The 20,660-nt window shown below is 39.6% G+C and overlaps 1 protein-coding gene across 5 annotated transcripts in view; it reads left to right on the forward strand.

Annotated features, from left to right (window-relative positions):
• RNF121 (ring finger protein 121) overlaps positions 1–20,660 on the forward strand; it is an 89,544-nt gene that overhangs the window by 50,816 nt on the left and 18,068 nt on the right. For all 5 annotated transcript variants that reach the window (XM_059409932.1, XM_059409912.1, XM_059409917.1 and 2 more), the window contains one exon: positions 17,671–17,825. In XM_059409932.1, the coding sequence (XP_059265915.1) occupies positions 17,671–17,825 (155 nt within the window). The remainder of the gene's footprint in view (positions 1–17,670; positions 17,826–20,660) is intronic.

Here is a 20,660-nt window from a genome sequence, read left to right on the forward strand (position 1 = left end):
TTATTTCTATTTTAAATTTTTTGAGAAACTTCCACAATGTTTTCCACAGTGGCTATACTAATTTATAGTATACCAGGCTTCCCTTTTCTTCAGATCCTCACTAAGGCTTGTTATCTTTTTGATACTAGCCATTGTGTGTGAAGTCATATCTTACTATAGTTTTGATTTGCATTTCCCTGATGATTAGTGATGTTGAGCAGCCTTTCATGTACTTCTTGGCCATCTGTATGTCTTATTTGGAAAAATGTCTATTCAGGCTCTCTGCCCATTTTTAGAATCTTTTCTTTTTTTGAAGATTTATTTATTGATTTTAGGGAGACAGAGCCTGTGCACGTATGCAAGAGTGGAGTGAGGGGCAGAGGGAAGGAGATGGGGGGGGAAGCAGACTTCTCACAGCACAGGGAGCCCAACGTGGGGCTCAGTCCCAGGACCCTGGAGATCATGACCCAAGCTGAAACCAAGAGTGGGATGCTCACTCTGCTGAGCCACACAGGGCCCCTCCTCTGCCCATTTTTAATCAGATTCTTTCATTATTATTTTTTGTGTAGGGCTGTATAGATTCTTTATATATCTTGGATATTAACCCCTATATCATTTGAAAATATCTTTTCCCATTCAGTAGGTTGCCTCTTCATTTTGATCTTGGAGTTTTGCATATGCACACTAAGGAGATGTACCAGAATTTCCATAAGAGCATTATTTATAATAGCAAAAACTTAAAAATGACTCAATACCCAAGTATAGGTGACTGGATAAGTTAAGCTTTGTTGTATTCACCCAATGGATTATTATGTAACTTGTAAAATCATACATACAACATGAAATATATAAAACAACACAAAAAATAATTAACTGTAGTTAAAAGTAATGGTAAGGATACTCTTAGCAATTTAATATTGAGTGAAAAAAGATTCAGAAGGCTGCTCATAACTTGGTACCTTTCATAGAAAGCTAAAAACAATGAAAACTAAAGAGTATCTTTTTAAAAATATGTAAATGCATAATATAACTTTATTTTAAGAAGCAAGGAAATGATAAAATCAAGATGCAGGATAAGGGTGATGTTGGATGGAAGATGGAGGATAGGCTAGAGAAGAGCACATAGGTAGATATAAGTAGTTTTAGATGTTCCAGTTTTTATGTTGAGTGATGGGTTTAGTAGTTATGATATTATTAAAAATAATTTAACTTAAAAAAGGAAGGAAATTTTGTTATATACTTCAATATGGTGATCCTTCAGAACATTATGTGTAATAATGTAAATAAGCCAGACAGAAAATGACAAATGCTTTTATTTGTCTTCCACTTATATGAGGTACCTAGAGTAGTCTGATTCACAGAAACAGAAAGTAGGATGGTGGTTATCAGGACCTGGGGCAGAGGGGAGAAGTGGGGAGTTGTTATTTAAGGGGCATAGAAGTGTCTCAGTTTTGTAAGATGAAAAAGTTCTGGATATCTGTTACAAAGCAGTGGGAATATTACTTAGCGCTGCTGAACCATACATTTTTAAAAATGGTTAAGATGGGGGGTGCCTGGGTAGCTCAGTGGGTTAAAGCCTCTGCCTTCGGCTCAGGTCATGATCCCAGGGTCCTGGGATCCAGCCCCGCATCGGGTTCTCTGCTCAGCAGGGAGCCTGCTTCCCTTCCTCTCTCTGCCTGCCTCTCTGCCTACTTGTGATCTCTGTCTGTCTAATAAATAAAAATAAAAATCTTTAAAAAAAAAAAAAGTCCGTTAAAAAAGGTTAAGATGGTAAATTTTCTGAGTTTTTACCACAATTAAAAGTAATTTTTAAAAATTAAAATGGTCCATGCATGACTGATGATGGGAATATTCATTAGAGATTCTGGTTAACTCATTTCTCCCCTCTACTTGAAGTTTAAAAGGGAGAAGGAAAGCAATTCCCAAGACAAAGACTTGCCTTTTCAAATAGTAAGATATACCATAGAAATAGACAAATAGATCTCAGATCTCAGAAACAGATCCCTGTATAATAGGACCTTAATATACAATAAGAGTATAGGGGAGCCTGGGTTGCTCAGTCAGGTAAGTATTAACTCTTGGCTTCAGCTCAGATCGTGATTTCAGATCATGATCCCAGGGTTGTGATATTGAGCCCTGTGTCAGGCTTCGTACTCTGTCCAGAGTCTACTTGAGATTCTCTCCCCTTTTGCCCCTCCTACTTATTCTCCCTCTCTCTCTCAAATAAATAAATCTTTTTTTTTTTAAAGATTTTATTTATTTATTTGACAGAGAGAGAGATCACAAATAGGCAGAGAGACAGACAGAGAGAGAGATGAGGAGAAGCAGGCTCCCTGCTGAGCAGAGAGCCCTATGTGGGACTTGATCCCAGGCCCCTGGGATCATGACCTGAGCTGAAGGTAGAGGCTTAACCCACTGAGCCACCCAGGCGCCCCTAAATAAATCTTTTTTTTTAAAGATTTTATTTATTTATTTGACAGGTAGAGATCACAAGTAGGCAGAGAGGCAGGTAGAGAGAGAGGGGGAAGTTGGCTTCCTGCTGAGCAGGGAGCCCGATGCGGGGCTCGATCCCAGCACCCTGGGATCAGGACCTGAGCCGAAGGCAGAGGCTTTAACCCACTGAGCCACCCAGGCACCCCTCAAATAAGTAAATCTTAAAAAGGAAAAAAAGAAGATAATAAAAGTGTAACCACCGATCAGTGAAGGAAATATTCATTGTTAAGTAAAGTAAATTGTATTGAGAAGACTGGCTCACCAAGTGGAGAAATATTAAAACTAGATTCCTGTATCACATGCCATACAAAGGGGACTAAGGATAGATTAAAGTTCTTTTTTTTTTAAAAGATTTTATTTATTTGTCAGAGAGAGGGAGAGAGAGCGAGCACAGGCAGACAGACAGAATGGCAGGCAGAGGCAGAGGGAGAAGCAGGCTCCCTGCCGAGCAAGGAGCCCGATGTGGGACTCGATCCCAGGATGCTGGGATCATGACCTGAGCCGAAGGCAGCTGCTTTACCAACTGACCACCCAGGCGTCCCAAGATAGATTAAAGTTCTAATTATGAAAGGCAAAAAAAAGAAGTTAATAAAAATTATGTGGATAAATAAGATAAAATTTTGATAAATTTGATTATTTAAGATTAAGGCTGGTGGGGCTCCTGGGTGGCTCAGTGGGTTAAAGCCTCTGCCTTCGGCTCAGGTCCTGATCCCAGGGTGCTGGTATCCAGCCCCGCATCGGGCTCTCTGCTCAGCAGGGAGCCTGCTTCCTCCTCTCTCTGCCTGCCTCTCTGCTTACTTGTAATCTCTGTCTGTCAAGTAAATAAATAAAATCTTTAAAAAAAAAAAAAAGAGATTAAGGGTGGTACCTGGGCGGCTCAGTCGATTAAGTATCTGACTCGAGTTTGTCTTGGTTCATGGTTTTGGGGTTGTGGGGTTGAGCCCCCATGTCAGACTCCATGCCCAGCATGGAGTCTACTTGGGATTCTCTCTCCCTCTCTCTATCTGCCCTTCCCACCCTGCTGTGTCCCTCTTTGAATAAATAGTAAATAAATAAATAAATAAAGGGATTAAGGGGACTTGTTCTGTAAAGGGTAGGATAGGCAAAGTTAACTGATAGCAGAATACGAGATTAGTAATAATTAAAACTGATGATAATTGATATTCTAGACTAACAAGCTAGATATGTCCAACTGCTGGCTGGGGTCAGAGGCTTTAGGAACTTTTGTCTGTTCTTTGTAGGTATGAAGCTGGGGCAGGTATTATGGAGAGCAGCCTGGGAGTTTCAGTCAGATGGAATATATACATATCTCGTGACATATCCTAAAGGGACATGTGAGAAGGTATTGATTTTTTTTTTTTTTTAAAGATTTTATTTATTTATTTGACAGAGAGAGATGACAAGTAGATGGAGAGAGAGGCAGGCAGAGAGAGAGAGAGGGAAGCAGGCTCCCTGCTGAGCAGAGAGCCCGATATGGGACTTGATCCCAGGACCCTGAGATCGTGACCTGAGCCGAAGGCAGCGGCTTAAACCACTGAGCCACCCAGGCGCCCGAGAAGGTATTGATTTAAATGTTAATTATGGCAGTTAATTGAAGAGTTAGAGGCAGTCTGGATATTTGTATCTGAATAAATAGGTAAAATGTGGTGGCTGCATATCAGGACTCTCCATTGCAGTTAAAGCAACACATTAGCTTTACCTGTAACAACTTGTGGATCTAAAAAGTAAGGAACAGAAAAATATAGTGCCAACTAATAAATCAAAATACATACACAAAAAATACAGTTTGTAAGTACAAATACAAACAAAAATATATTAAACACATTAAATGTCTACAGAGTGAAGAATGGGAATAAAAGAGAATCAAACAAAATGGTTCCTCAGAGAATGTTGTGTAAAAGAGACACTGGGATGATTGTCAGGTGGTAGAAAGATGAACTGTTTGAGATTAGCTATCAGAGCTTTAAAAAAAAAAAAATCTTCTTATGGGCATGCTGAGAAATGATGGAATTAATTGATAAGGCTCTGTTTCTCTCAAACTGAATGAAATTTTCTGTTTTTCCCTCGTGCTAGTTGGCAGCCCAGCCTTTCAGTGGGCACACATGAATCCTGAGTGGAAAAACACTAGTTCTATTCTCCTAGACCAGTCTCTCAATAGGGAGACTATTCACATTTTGGGCCAGATGATTCTTTATTTTCATGGGGGACTGCTATGTGCATTGGAGGACGTTTAGCAGCACACCTGGCCTCTACCTGCTAGATGCCACTAGCATCCCTTTTCCTGATCATGATAGCCAAAAATGTGTCCGGACTTCATCAAACATCCCCTGGGGAGGAAATCCACCCTTATGAGAAGCACTGGCAGAGAGCAGCATGGATGCTGCCAGCCATTAGGCTGATTATGAGCAAGTATACCAGTCCACTGGTTTCACTGTGAAAAGTGAAAAGTTACATCTTTTTGTAACTTAGGAGTTCAAGTCCATCCTTCACGTTAAAAGAACTTCATCTAAATTAACTGCTATAGAGGAGCAAAAGGTCCTGCTGTTTTCTATATTTAAAGCTCAGGGGGTACCTGAGTGGCTCAGTGGGTTAAAGCCTCTGCCTTCGGCTCAGGTCATGGTCTCAGGGACCTGGGATTGAGCCCTGCATCAGGCTCTCTGCTCAGCAGGGAGCCTGCTTCCCCACCCCCCCCACCTCTCTCTGCCTGCCTCTCTGCCTACTTGAGATCATTCTCTGTCAAATAAATAAATAAAATCTTAAAAAAAAATAAAATTCAGGTTACTGTTCTTTTCAGTAATAACAACAGTAGTAACACTACCTTAAGCTGCTTATCGTTGCAATTTGTTGATATTTTTAAAAAATACTTTTCTTGTCTGATCTCATTGGAACCTCACAGTGGCATTATATGGTGGTCAGGATAGGGATATAACTCCATTGTTCAGAGTAGTAAACCAAAGTGCAAAACACTGCAGAGACTTGTTGAGAGTACATGACCATTAAATTGGGGAGCTGGACATAAATCCAAAATCTGATTCTTGGTTAAGTGCTCTTCTCATATGAGCACTCAGCCATTTTTTGAGGTTTCTCAAAAGCTCCAAGATATTGTCAGTTTCTGCCATGGTCACTTCTGTTTTTAACTCTCCTGATATTTTCTTCTTCAGCGACTTTCGACCAGGTCCGTCCTTCTCCACCCCTTTAATATCTATATTATACCGCTTCCTCAGCTTTTCCAGGGTTTTATCACAAATTCAGAAGTGAATGGTACCAGGGAGGAAGGACTTGGAGATAGAAGATCTGGATTGGAAACCTAGCCTAGGCCCAGCTTGCTTTTTAGCTTCTCTGTCACACAGTTTTCATCATCTGTTCAGAGTCTAATATTACTTGTTTCTTAGCTCCCGCAGGGATTTTAAGAGAAGGAGTAAGTTTATGCCTGGAAAAGTATCTGTCCTATTTTTAAAGATCTCCAAGGGGAAGCTTTCATCATCTCTGTTACCAAAAACCATATCTTTTCCAGCTCCTATCCCCTGAACTGTTCTTCCCTTGTGGAATGGATGAGTGGCAAAATCTCCTACCTAGAAATCTTTACTATAGATTTTTCTTAGACAAACACATTAAGAGGATTACTGAAATGTGACTAGAGAATACCGTCTAAGATGGTAAAGGATGGTAACCTACTTCCTATGCAAAAGAAAAACTTTTCTCCCAGACTATAATAAAAACTTCTGTATGTGTAATGCAGACATCAGCCTTCTCTGAGCCTTGCCTGCTCTTTCGGCTCATTTCTCACACTTCCCTCCTTATTTGTACTTTGTCAGAAATACCATGTTCCCTTATCCTGAACACTCACTCATCATGATGCTTTTGCTTACATCTACTAGGCCATCAGTTCAGAGGCCAAAGATTGCTTTCTTCAGGAAGCCTTGTAGACTGAAAGCCTCTCCTCCACTTTCTTGGCTACCAGGGCTTACTCCTTTATAGCACTTATCATACTGCATTATAATTTTTTTTTTCTCCTTGGTAGTCTTAAGTTCTTGAGGAAGTTTAGTTTTTTATCTCTGGATTCTGCAGTTCTTAGCAGACGTCCAAGCTCTTATGATGTCCAGTAAGGGCTCAGTAAGTGTTTGTTAAATTATTACTTGGGCTGACTCTTGCCTGGAGAGAAGATGGCTTGGGGGGAAAGACAAAATTCTAGGTATTAGAAGAGTAGTCATAAGAAACAGGAAGTAAACGTACTGTGTAACTCTCTGAAAGACCATAGTTGGATCCAGAGGCAGAGGGTACACAAAGGCAGATTTTTCAGGTCAGCATCAGGGAAGAATTATCTAGCATATTTGTTAGCAGTAGAATGGTCTGCCTCATGTGATAAGGTCAACAGTTTGCTAGGGGTATGATAGAGGGGAATTGAAAACCCAAGTTTTTGCCCTGTAGAGTATTCTAGCAATATGTGGGATCATACTTGGGTCACAAGAACTACACTGCATATATCTCCTTACTGGGCCTCTGGACAGTCTTCAGATAACTGAAGGTAGCATCTCTGCCTCCCTATAGTTCTCCAGGTCTGCTGTCCTAGGGCCTTCAGCTGTTTATTATGTAACTTGGTTTCTAGACCCTTTGTAATCCTGACTGCTCCCTTATGGCCATGTTTCTTTGTCAATGTTCTTTGTACAGTGTGGTCCCAAGACTTAATTGTATAGCCCTAAGAATGCTTTGACAGAGCAGAGAACAGTAGAACTGCTGCCTCCTTCATTCTGGGCATATTCCTAGTTAAGCAGCCTAGGTTGCCTTAGCTTTTTTGTCAGTGGCCCTGCTGGCATATATTTCCTGGCAATTTGTGGTCAACTGAGACCCCTAGATCTGTTTCACATAAACTGCTATTAAGCCACTCATTTTCCTTTATATACTTGGGTAGTTGGTTGGGTTTCCTCATATAGTTTTGGTTTTTCATTTCAGCTTAGTAACTCATACAGTGTTAGAGCTAGAAGAACTCTAGAAACAGACTTTATTCATTTTTTATTTTGCTGCTTCTGTGTTCTGTTTGCTGCCTTGTTCTCTCCAGCTCCTAAACTTTTTGCTGTCCACAGTTTGGTAAGCAGATCCTTTGTATTTTCAACCAAATTATTCACGAAAATATTGACCAGAGCTGTGACACATATCCTAAACACCTTCCTTCAGTTGACCTCTGTCCATGTATTTTTTTCCAAACTGATTGTTCTGTTAGCTGCAAGTCTCTTACTTTGCTCTACTAGCTGGACATGCAGTTTTCAGTTCATCCTTTATTTTCCTTTTCAGCCAAGCATGGTGGGTGATCACTGCCCCCCCAACATAGGGCAATACAATAGTGGTGAGAACCCTGAAAGACAAAAGTGTCAAGCGTGAGCAGACCAGCAGGGGAGCTGGTGCCCTGGGGAGGATGTGATATGGGACTTCTTTTCTGGTTTTTCATGAATTACAGTTTCTGAGGTGAAAAAAATCTGAAAGACCGTCTATTTAAATACAGTCTAGCTCTTATTGTTAGTGCCTAACATTATCATTTCAGCTGTATAGTCTTGTGGAGAGATAAGGTAGCATGCATCTATTCTTAACTTTCTGGATCAAAGAAGCTGGGATGGTCCCTATGTAAATGTTTGCAGAATGAATCAATGAACAAGTTTCAGGCTAGTCTTCACTTCAGCTTTGTATTTGTAGACTCTGGGAAAGAAAGGCAAATGGCTTGCAGTTTCCCTCTTCAGCTGGTCAAATCCAAGCCCCCTCAGAACCAGCCAGAGTTCTGCCGCTTTTAGGCAGTCTTCCTTGATGGCTCCTGCTCACACTGCTGTCTTTCCTCTGAACTCTCATGTCAGTACTTAATGCTTCACTGCTTGTACTTGACGGCTGCTCAGTTTATGCATTTGTCTCACCATCCCAAATCCTCGGAGTGAAGTTAGGGCCAAAGCTTCCCATTACTTTGTGACAGCATCGGGCACAAACACTTGAGCAAATTATTGAACTTAATGTGGCTGCGTAACATGTCGCCAGCAGATGGCACCAGCGTCCCTGATATTGTTCTGAAAATCTTCGGTAACTTTCAGCAATTTACATATCGCCAAGCTTGCCACTAAAAATGCCTTCCTTAATGAAGAAGCTTCAATTTACTTATTAAGCAGAATGATAATAAATACTGCAGTAGAAATAAAGAAATTAGGGCAAGTTGTAACTTACCAGTTTTCACGTGGGAAGCTATTCCATTCACTTGCCCCCCTGCTTGGCCCCTGGTCAGGCACTGCTTTCTAGGCCCTGAACAGAATCTGGCTTTTATGCCTACCTAATGGAGTGTGTCCAGGTACCTGAAGGTGACCTCAAATCCTTGGTTTGTGTTTTAGATCATTTATTATTTCTGGAAAGGACAAACTAAACTTTTTAAAGAAATTGCAATAACCCCACCACATATTTCCCCCTAGAAGTTTCGGTGATTTTTTTTTTTTTTTTAAATGAAGTATAGTTGGCACATGATTTTACATCAGTTTTAGGTGTACAACATATTGACTCAACAGATCTATATGTTATGCCATGCTTACCACAAGCATGTGACCATACAATATTACAATACCATTTACTATATTCCCAACCACTATATATGGTGTACATTTTATCCCTATGACTTACTCTTTCCATAACTGGCGTTCTGTAACTCCTACTCACTTTCATCCATTTGCCTTTCCCCCATCACCTTTCCCCCGACAGCCTTCAGTTGGTTCTATTTATGGGTCTGTTTCTGCTTTTTGTTTGTTGGTTTGTTTGTATGTTTTATTTTTTTTATTCCACATATAAGTAAAATCATATGGTATTTGTCTTTCTCTGTCTGAATTCATAGCATAATACCTTCTAGGTCTATCCATATTGTCACAAATGGCAGGGTTTCCCATTTTTTATGGCTGAGTAATATTCCAGTGTGTAAACCACATCTTCTTTATCCATTCATCTGGGAATGGACACTTGTGTTCCTTCCATATCTTGACAATTGTAAATAATGCTGCAGTAAACATAAAGGTGCATATATCTTTTCAAATTAGTGTTTCAGTTCTCTTTGGGTAAATACCTAATAGTGGAATTACTGGTAGTTCTATTTTTAATTTTTTGAGGAACCTCCATACTGTTCCATAGTAGCTGCACCAGTTTACATTCCACCAACAGTGCACAGGGTTCCTTTTTCTTTATATCCTTGCTAACACTTCTCATTTCTCATGTCTTTGATTTAGCCATTCTGACAGGCATGAGATAATATGTCATTGTGGTTTTAACTTGCATTTATTTTTTTTAACTTGTATTTATGATTAGTGATGTTGAACATCTTTTCATGTATGTCTTCTGCCCATTTTTAATCAGATTATTTGTTTTTTGCTATTTGAGTTATAGAAGTGCTTTATGTATTTTGAATATTAACCCCTTATTGGATATATCATTTGCAAATACTGTCTCCCATTTAGAAGGTTGCCTTTTTATTTTGTTGATTGTTTTATTTGCTCTACGGAAACTTTTTTTTTTTTTTTTTTTAAGATTTCATTTATTTATTTTGAGAGAGAGCAAGCAGGGGCAGGAGCAAAGGCAGGGGGACAGAGAGTCTCCAGCAGAGACTCTGTGCTGAGTGCAAAGCCTGACATGGGACTTGATCCTAGGACCTTGAGATCATGACCTGAGCTGAAACCAACAGTTGGACACTTAACTGACTGAGCCACCAGGTGCAGCTCTACAGAATCTTTTTATTTTGGTGTAGTCCAAAGAGTTTAATTTTGCTTTTGTTTCTCTCGGCTGAAGAGACCTATCTAGAAAAATGCTGCTAAAGCCAATGTCAAAAAATTACTATGTTGTCTTTTAGGAGTTTTATGTAGGTCTTTAATCCATTTTACGTTCATTTTTTTAATTTTAAGATTTTATTTATTTATTTGTCAGACAGAGATCACAAGTAGGCAGAGAGAGAGGAGGAAGCAGGCTCCCCACTGAGCAGAGAGCTGGATGCGGAGCTCGATCCTGTGACCCTGGGATCATGACCTGAGCCGAAGGCAGAGGCTTTAACCCACTGAGCCACCCAACTCAGGAAGTTGGTTCTAGGCACCCCATTTTATTTTAATTTTTGTTTGTAGTTTAAGTGGTCAAGTTTCATTCTTGTGCATGTAGCTGTCCAGTGTTCCCAGTGCCAATTATTGAAGATACTGTCTTTGTATATTCTTGCCTCCTTTGTTTTAGATTAATTGCCCATATAAACATGACTTTATTTTTGAACTCTTTTGTATGTTCTGTTGATTTATGTGTCTACTGTACTTATTTTGGCAGCACGTATACCAAAATTGGAATAATTTATGTGTCTGTTTTTGTGCCAGTACCATACTGTTTTGATAAGTATAGCTTTGTAGTATATCTTGAAACCTGGCATTATGAAGCCTCTAGCTTTGCTTTTCTTTCTCAAGATTGCTTTGGCTCTTTGGGGTCTTGGCAGTTCCATACAAATTTTAGTAGTTTTGCGAGAAATGCTGTTGGTGTTTTGGTAGGGATTACATTGAATCTATAGATTGCTTTGGGTAGTATGGGCATTTTAATAATATTAATTCTTCTAATCCATGAGCATGAAATATCTCTCCATTTGTGTCATCTGTAGTTTCTTTCATCAGTCTCTTACAGTTTACAGAGTATTGGTCTTTTACCTCCTCAGTTAAGTTTATTCCTGGGTATCTTACTCTTTTTGGTACCATTGCAAATGGAATTTTTTCTTATTTTCTCTTTCTGCTACTTCATTTTTAGTGTATAAGAAGTGCAAGAGAGTCCTATAAATTAGTTTTGTATCCTGAAACTTTACTGAACGCATATATTATTTCTAATATAGGTGATATCTTATATCTGAAATCTGAAAACTTTTTGGTGAAATCTTTAGGGTTTTCTATGTATACTGGTATGTCATCTGCAAACAATAAAAGTTTAACTTCTTCCTTACCAATTTGGATGCCTTCTGTTTCTTTTTCTTGCTTAATTGTTGTGGCTAGGACTTCCAGTACTTTATTGAATAAAAGTGGCAAGAGTGGACATTCTTGTCTTATTCCTGATCGTAGAGGAAAAACTTTTGGTTTTTCTCCGTCGAGTATGATGTTGACTGTGGGTTTTTCTCGTGAAGCCTTTATTATGTTGAGGTATATTTTCTCTACCTCTGCTTTGCTGAGTTTGTGTCATGAATGGATATTATTTTATCAAATGCTGTTTCTGCATCTATTGTGATAATTGTATGATTTTTATCCTTCATTTTGTTAATGTGGAATATGATTTCTGAATATTGAATCATCCTTGCGTCCCTAGAATAAGTTCCACCAGCTCATGATGCATTATCCTTTTAATGTTTGTTGAATGTGGTTTGCTAATATTTTGTTGAGGGTTTTTGCATTTATGTATATGCGGGATATTGGCCTGTAGGTATTTTGTTTGTTCGTTTGGGGTTTTGTTTGTTTTCTTGTGTCTTTGTCTGATTTTGTATCACAGTAAGGCTGACCTCATAGAATGTATTTGGAAGCTTTCCTTCCTTTCCTTCGTTTTCTTTTCTCTTTTTCTTTTTTTTCTTCTTTTTCACATAGTTTGAGGAGAATAGGTATTAACTCTTCTTTAAATGGTAGGATTCCCCTGTGAAGCCATCTGGTGCTGGACTTTTGTTTGTTGGGAGGCTTTTGATTACTGATTCAATTTCATTACTAGTAATCTGCTCAGATTTTCTGTTTCTGCCAGATTCCGTTTTGAAAGATTGTATGTTTCTAGGAATTTATCTAATTCTTCTAGGTTGTCCATTTTTGGGTATATAATTTTTTGTAGTAATTTCTTACAGTTCTTCATATTTCTATGGTATTGGTTGCTAACTTCTTTTTTTGTTTCTAATTTTGTGTCTTCTTTTTCTCTTGTGTCTGGCTAAAGGTTTATTGTTTTTTTAATCTTTTTAAGCAATCAACTTTTGGTTTCATTGATCTTTTGTATTTTTCTTTATCTCTATCTCATTATAACCCCACCAGTTTCAATATGTTGATTATTTTGTTTGCCTTTTTGCAGTCTTTGCTCCCTTGTTACATATGACTTTATGCAGTTTTGATCATGTGAGGACCTAATAAGAGCTCTCATTTACTGAATGCTTACTGTGAATTATGTATTCTGCTTTTTTTAATATTAAAGAGCTATTATATTGACTATTTGCATTATATTTATTACATTATATTAAATGATTACATTGTTAGGCATTGTTCTGAGAGCTTTCCATGCATTAATTCACTTAATCTATGCAATCTTTTGAGAGTAGATACTGTTAATCCTTTTTTACAGTTGGGAAAATTCAGGCTTATCATGGTTAAATGACTTCCCTAAGCTAATACAGTAAATAGTTATATTGGGATTCATACCTAGATCTTATTAATTCTAAAATGTCCAGTCATTTTACTATATCATTCTACTTGGTTTATTCATTCTTTAATGATTTCTATTTAAACTTCTAAAAAACATCTAAAGAGGGGTACCTGGCTGGCTCCATTGGTTTGTGGGTTTGAGCCCCACATTGGGTGTAGAAATTACTTAAAATCTTTAGGGGTGCCTGGGTGGCTCAGTTGGTTAAGCATCTACTCTTGATCTCCTCTCAGGTCTTGATCTTAGCATCACGAAGTCAAGCCCCATACTGGGCTCTGTGCTGGGCCTGGAGCCTACCTAAAACAAACAAACAAACAAAAACAAACAAACAAATTAAAAAAAAATTTAAATCTAAAGATTAATAGAATCATTAAATTAAAGGTTTGGGGGCAGCTGGGTGGCTCAGTGGATTAAGCCTCTGCCTTCAGCTCAGGTCATGGTCTCAGGGTCCTGGGATCAAGCCCCACATCAGGCTCTCTGCTTCCCCAACCCCTACCTCTTTCTGCCTGCTTTTCTGTCTACTTGTGATCTATCTCTCTCTCTCTGTGTCAAATAAATAAATAAAATCTTTATTAAAAAAAATTAAAGGTTTAGATTTTATTTCTATTTTTCTCCTGCTGTTGGACTGTTAGCTCTTTTTTTTTTTTTTCCAGATTTTATTTATTTGACAGAGAGAGAGTGAGAGAGGGAACACAAACAGGGGAAGTGGGAGAGGGAGAAGCAGGCTTCCCTCTGATCCCAGGACCCTGAGATCATGACCTGAATTGAAAGCAGATGCTTAACGACTAAGCCACCCAGGCACCCCTAGACTGTTAGCTCCTTGAGGACAGGGACCAGGGATCATTTTATTTCTGCATTCTTTCCATTAAATGCAAAATAAATATTCAGTGTACAAGTGAATGAGCACTGACTTCGCTCTCCCAGTTACAAGGCTGCTTAATAGAACCTTAGCATGTTAGAACTTGAAGGGGTTTGAAAAATCAAGTCAAACCTTTCCCTCAAGGAGGAAGGACCTCTTTAGAGTGACCCAGTGAGTTGGAAGCACACAGAACTAGAATCTAGGTCTTTTGGGCTTCTAATTGGCTATCTGGTTTGAAAGGATATAACCCTGTCCCTAAATTCCTCCCTCTTTCCCTTCCTTCCTTTTTCCTTTTCTTTCCTTTTTTGTCTTTCTCTTTCTTTCATGATGTGAGTTGAGTAGCTTTATAGCCTTAAAGTTTTAGGCCTCAGAGTTAAAAAGCAAGGGAAGATTTTTTCATTCCTTTTACACTGATGCCTACTCCTGATTATGCCTTTATTCAACCCAGAATAGAATCCAGGTCTTTTGCCTCTCGCTGCACCCAAAGTAGGCAGAGCTACAGCTCATGCAGAGATAAATTATCTTTACTAGATTCCTTCTTAGAACATTCTGGAACATAGTGTTCGCTGCCACGGAGGCACGGCGTCGGAAGAGGAAAGTAAACTCAGACGTGTCCCGCTGTGCCAGTTCTGTAGTGACTTGGTAGAGAGAGCGTCCTGGTCTGTGCTTCTGCTGCATTCAGTATTTACATGGTCGACCTCAGCCCTGAGCCCCGGACACCTGCTGTCAAGCCCACGTGCCAGGGGCCTGCACGCAGCAGTCCTGCCGAGGGCGCCCAACCCTCGGACCTGCTGTCTCGACACCAGGGAGCTATCTTTTGAAATTTGTGCACTGACCCCACTGACCCCAATTTGATCAAATTATGTATAAAATTGTTTCTAGAAGAGACAGCTCATTAACAGGGAGGAGGTTGTTCCATTGCAGTTGTAAGAGTAGCCTTAGGCGTCTAGATTTTTTATATAATAGGGAAGATTCAGCCATCGCTGGCGTGTTTCAGAATCCCAAGGACAGCAGAATGAAGCGTCAGTTGTCATTCTTTGAACGATGATCTGTCTTCAGAATTTTTGCTTCAACATCTAGAAAAAAGGGTTCATTTTCTTATTTCAAACCAATTAAATACTCTGGATGAAACAAGTCACTCATTTGCCTGTGACCTTTTAGAAAAGTTGTTTTGTTAAAAAAGGACCTATTATTAATCTGGATTTGCATTGACTATGTTTTAGTGTATTTATAAATGGTGGATACAGTTTCTGAAATTAAACTTTTTATTTGCAATTTTCCAAAAAATAAAAAAAAGAACATGCTATTGATTGGAGTGGGGAAAAGGCTAGTAGGGGATAGACTGGGGTTTTTTTTGTTGTACTGTTTTATTTGGGGTTTTTGTTTTGTTTTTTTTGGGGGGGGGGCAACAGCTAAGTTTTTGGAAAACCTAGAAGGAGACCAGGAATTCCCTTTTTTTTTTTTCCGTTCCCTCAGAGAAGACAAATATAATCAGACTCTGTAATTTAGTTCCTCTATAGTCTCTGGGCCTGCTGTTTTGTAAGCTAACCATGTGAAGGCTAAAAACCCTGCAGCTCTTCTTTCCACATCTTACCACCATTTATTTACTGCCTCTGAATATCATGATTCTGGTTGTCTCTTATTCCCTAATTTAAAGTATTTTTTTAAAGTTTTTTAAAAAATTTATTTATCGAGAGAGTACATAGTGGGAGGGAGAGAGAGAGAGAGAAAGTATCCCAGGCAGACTCCCCTTCTGAGCACAGAGCCCAATATGGGTCTTGATCACACAGCCCCAAGATCATGACCTGAGCTGAAATCCAGAGTTGGACACTTAACCAACTGAGCCCTTATCCTCTTGCTTAAATAATGTGTGGTTTGTTATGATGTCCTTTCCTGGTCTCCATTTATGTTTCCTGGAGTGTTATTTGGTTAGCCATTTGTTAGTACATCCCAGTGCTCCTGCACTTTTCATATTGGGATATTTTAGGATATTTCATTCGGAAAGTCGCCTGGGGGGTTCCTGAACAGTAGAACAGGTACTGAGACACAATGTTTACTGACCATTAGCCAGCACCATTGAGCACACAAATCTGTAAGCTTTAAAGCAAAGTGGGATCTGTTCACCATTCTCCTCTCAGTGTTATTTATTATTTAGTAAATTATTTGTTATTTAGTAAAATAACACTAAAACACTAAGGCCTTTTCTTGCCACAGAGCAGTCTGTTAGAAGCTGCAGGAGAGAACTAAATGCTAAAAAGATGCTCTAAGCTGCACTAATCCAGTATGGGAACCACCATTACCATATGGCAGTTGAGCACTTGAAATGTGACTGGTCTCTCTTGAGGTATGCCATAAATATAAGGTACACATCAGATTTCAAAGCCTCAGTACAAAAAAAGTAAGATATTTCATAAATTTTAATATTAAGTAAATGTTGGAATGATAATATTTTGGATATATTGGATAAAATAAAATATGTTATTTAAATTAATACCATCTGGGAGCACCTGAGTGGCTCAGTCAGTTGAGCATCTGACTCTTGATTTTGGCTCAGGTCATGATCTCGGGGTCATGAGCCTAAGCCCCACATCGGGCTCTGTGCTCAGCATGGAGTCTGCTTCTCCCTCTCCCTCTGCTCCTCCCTGTTTGCTTGCTCTCTCTCAAATAAATAAATAAAATCCTTAAAAATAATTTATACCAGCATTTCTTTTTACTTTTTTAAATGTTGCTACTAGGAAACGTAAAATTACATATGTGAATCCCATTATATTTTGATTAGGTAGCACTGGTCTAGAAACAAGTAAATACTTTCTCAAGTTTTCTCCACTATGGAACTTTAGGAAACTAGCTACCATTTTCCTCTCTGTAGCTCATCCCCATGCCCAGCCCTTTTTAAATGTTCTTTCATTTCCTTTGATGACAACAGCAAGAAAGCCTCCCATTAAGTATTAGTAATTTTTTTTTAACACCTGCTACTCATCTGAGCACAGTGACATCTAGTGAAAGCAAGGTGGTTGGTGGAGGGAGTTAAGAGGCATCAGGGAGGGAAGGACTGGTGATCAGTCCAAACTTCTGACTTAGAACCATTTTATATATTTGGAACTCTTCAGCTGAAGTTTGAGTTCTGACTTCTTTACAGCAGAAATGTGCCTCCCTTTTGGGTTCTAGTTCTGCTTTCTTCTCAAGTATCTAAGTTTATTGAAGATCTGTGAATATGGCCTGGTCACTGCTCTCAAGGAGCTTACATTCAGAGAATTAATTTGAACCATGCTCTAGATAAGCAACGATGGTAGAAAAGAAAGTGCTTTTGGATCATTGGAAAGTTACGACTCTTCCTACCTGGAAAGAAGACCGAAGGTTTCATGTGTCTTGGATGTGATATTATCAGGCAGAAAGGCAGGTGGAAAGGACGTTTTAGCCTGAGGGATACAACTTAACTAATGGCAAGGGAGTAGTAGAAGGTCAACCTTGAAATAATAGTTTGGGGCACATTGTGGGGCATTTGATGCCTGTTGAAGGGTATTGGGTGTTATCCTGTTTGCAGGGGACTATTAGACGGTTGTAAGCAGGGGAATGACACATTCAAAACTGTATGTTAGAGAGGCCATCCCAGTGTTCTTGGGAAGGATAGATTGGAGAGGGGGATGATGACTGCAGGGAGATTTAACAAAGAGATTATTGTAGTGAGCCAGGCAAGGGATAGCAAGGGCTCACATGGAAAGGAAAGAATATATACAACAGATAGGTGAGGGATGAAAGGGAGGTGTCAGGCATGGTCCTAAGTTTCTAAGTTAGATCACTAGGTGGTGCCTCTGTCCAACATTGGAAATCTGGGAGAGAGGATCAGGCTAAAAAATGGAACACACGACATACCCTGTGGACTTGCGGACGGAGCACAGAGAGAGCTGGCTAGCGCTGAAGTGCTTGTGTTTGTGTTTCAGATGGTGACCCTCTTTCAGATGTGGGTTGTTCCCCTCTATTTCACAGTGAAGCTGCACTGGTGGAGGTTCCTAGTGATCTGGATCTTGTTCTCTGCTGTCACAGCTTTTGTCACCTTCCGTGCCACCCGGAAACCACTAGTACAGACAACACCAAGGTGAGAGTTCAGGTAGTGGGGAAGAGCTAGGTTTCCTGAAGCGAATGGGTTGGAGGGCATGGGTTTGGGGTGGGTTTAGGCTGAAAAAAGTTATAATTTCTGTTTGCTAAGATTATTTAGCATGGACCCCCACCAAAACAAGCTGATTGGGAGAACTGCCCCCCCTTCATAGATTAAAAACCCCAAAATATTTCTCTATAGCTTACCTTAGAGTTTATATCAAGGTCTGTTTATATTAAAAGCAACCAAAATAAGTAAGCAAATTCTGAGGATCATTGTGGTCTCATTTTACTTGTTATTTCCTTTTGTGAACCCTTCTCTGATCTCTAAGTAAGATTTTCTGTTAGAGTCTTTCAGAGGCCCTATAGTTTTCCATCATAGAACACAACATAAAATTTTGACTGTCTGTCTCCCCCACTAAACTGTAACTGTGAGATCAGGAACCACATGTATTTTGTTTGTCCCTGTATATCCAGGCCCTACCACAAGGCCTGGCACATAGTAGCCTACTCTTTGAATTTTTGTTGAATGAATGAATCTCAGCAAATTTGCAATTTTTCAACAAACAATGCTTCTTTGGTCATAGAACAGCCCCTGCCTGTATTATTCTTTGTATTTTGTCCAAATGCATTTCTAGTTTGATCCTCCCAACCAGCTTGTGAGGTCATTTAAGATCTGTACTTGACAGAAAGAAAGAGATTTTCTCATTCATTCATTCATTCAACAAGCACCTGCTATGTGTCAGGCCCTGTGCTGAGCGCTGGGGATACAGACCTGGATAAGACATGGTCCCTGCCCTCAAGGAATGCTCGGTTTAATGGAGGAGATGGACAAGAAAGCAGCTGTTTCAGTGCAGTTGGTAAGTGCTGTGAGAGACGTGTGTACAGGTCCAGGAGAGCCTAGCAGAGGAAGTAGCTAGCCTCAAAGTTGTAACTGCCAGAGCCAAGGCTTCCAAGTTGCAAGTTGCTCTTTTTCCCATGCATTTTATGTTCTGCTTCACGTAAGGTTCTGCTTTGGCCTTCAGAGTTTCCTTGTACATGGTAAAATTTATCTTCAAGGTGAAGTCAGTGATTGAGAAATTCCTCCATGATTTAGAAGTAGTTTACATTAAGGGCCATGATAGAAGTTAGAGCCTCTGGAGTCAGATGCTTGTGGATTATTGGAAACTCTAGCCGTGCCAGTTAATTACCTGATCTGTATGGCTTCACTTTTCTGAGCCTTGAACTTTTTACCCCTAGAAATGTGATAATAATTGCTCCCTCATAAAGGGTACTATGAAGAAAAAGTGTAAAAATATACTTTAAGAGTCAGTAACAACCCGGGCGCCTAGGTGGCTCAGTCGTTAAGCATCTGCCTTTGGCTCCAGTCATGATCCCGGAGTCCTGTGATCCAGCCCCACATCGGGCTCCCTGCTCCATGGGAGGTCTGCTTCTCCCTCTCCTACTCCCCCTGCTTGTGTCTCACTGTGTCTCTCTCTGTCAAACAAATATATAAAATCTTTAAAAAGAAAAAAAAGTTAACAACCAATATTAGCTTATAGGTAAAATGACTGAAATTGTGTCTATGACATGGGAGGTTTTTGATGATAATAACTAACATTTGTAGTGCTTTATAATTTCAAAGCACTTTCATAAACATCCACGCTTATTCATGTAGCATTTATTGAGCATGTATTATATATACCAGGAAATGGACTCTGTACAGTCCATTGAGGAAGGTATCATGGTTTCCTCCTTTTACAAGTAAGTAAACTTGTCTTAGAGTAGTGATTTGATTTTACCTGGGATTACCCAGCTAATAAAACTCACTTAATCCAGATTCTGCCAAAAATTCTACATCCTTTCCACTGCCTCACTCCTGTCTGATGAGTGCAAACCCTGGGTAATGGAGTTTTGTGTTTCTGAGAGCAGGCATTGCAAAATGTTTGGGGCCTTTCTCTTGCCTGAGAACTTCTCACCACTTGTTTAGGTAGGGACCTAAGCTTCCTCTCTGTGGTCCATCAAGCTTGGTGGTAACTTGGTTTCGGAGCCAGACAGGCTTGAGGTGTTTATTCAGGTGAATTCCTCATTTGCTGTCATCCCAGATAGAGTATTAGTTCTTGATTTCACACTACTTTCACTGACTTATAGAGAGCATTGCTCTTCGTTTGAGAACATTTTATGACTCCACAACCATCACACACATCCATTCAAAGGTATTCTCGGAGTGCCTCCTTTCTTATCCCTTCTTCTCCAGAAAGAAAATAATTTCAGAAGCAAATTCATTAGATACCATTTCATAATTGTCCTGTAGATAGGAGCATAGAAGTATTCAGGTTAACCATTCCCAGTACGAAAAGCTTGGGTGGCCTGGTTGGCTCAGTCAGAAGAGCATGCAACTCTTGATCTCGGGTTGGTGAGTTCAAGCCCCACATTGGGTATAATGATTACTTAAATGAGTATTTTTTAAAGGGGAGGGGGAGCCCATAGCTGATTCTCTTTTTCATCTTCCCTTGAATTCTCTTTCCTGACAAGAACAACTGGCCTTCCCGACCTGTTCCCATCTGAACATAGATATAGTTACTAGTTTCAGTTTCTTATCCAGCTAATCTGAATTTGAGAGGGCATAGCTATCTAATGTCAGCTCTGCTTTTTTTTTGTTTGAAGCTAAAAACTTTTAAGGCTCTCTTTTCTTCCCTCGATCTGAGACCAGGAAAATAGAAAGCACTAGCTCCTCCCTGGTGTGCAGGGGTATTTCTGCAATTAATGGAGTGACTAAGTCTGTAATAGTAGCTAAAGTTGCTTAGTAAGTCCTAAGCAAATAACATAATGTCCCCATTGATATAAGAATAAGAGA

This window comes from Mustela nigripes, chromosome 1, assembly GCF_022355385.1.
Source record: "Mustela nigripes isolate SB6536 chromosome 1, MUSNIG.SB6536, whole genome shotgun sequence".
NCBI classification, from domain to species: Eukaryota; Metazoa; Chordata; class Mammalia; order Carnivora; family Mustelidae; genus Mustela; species Mustela nigripes.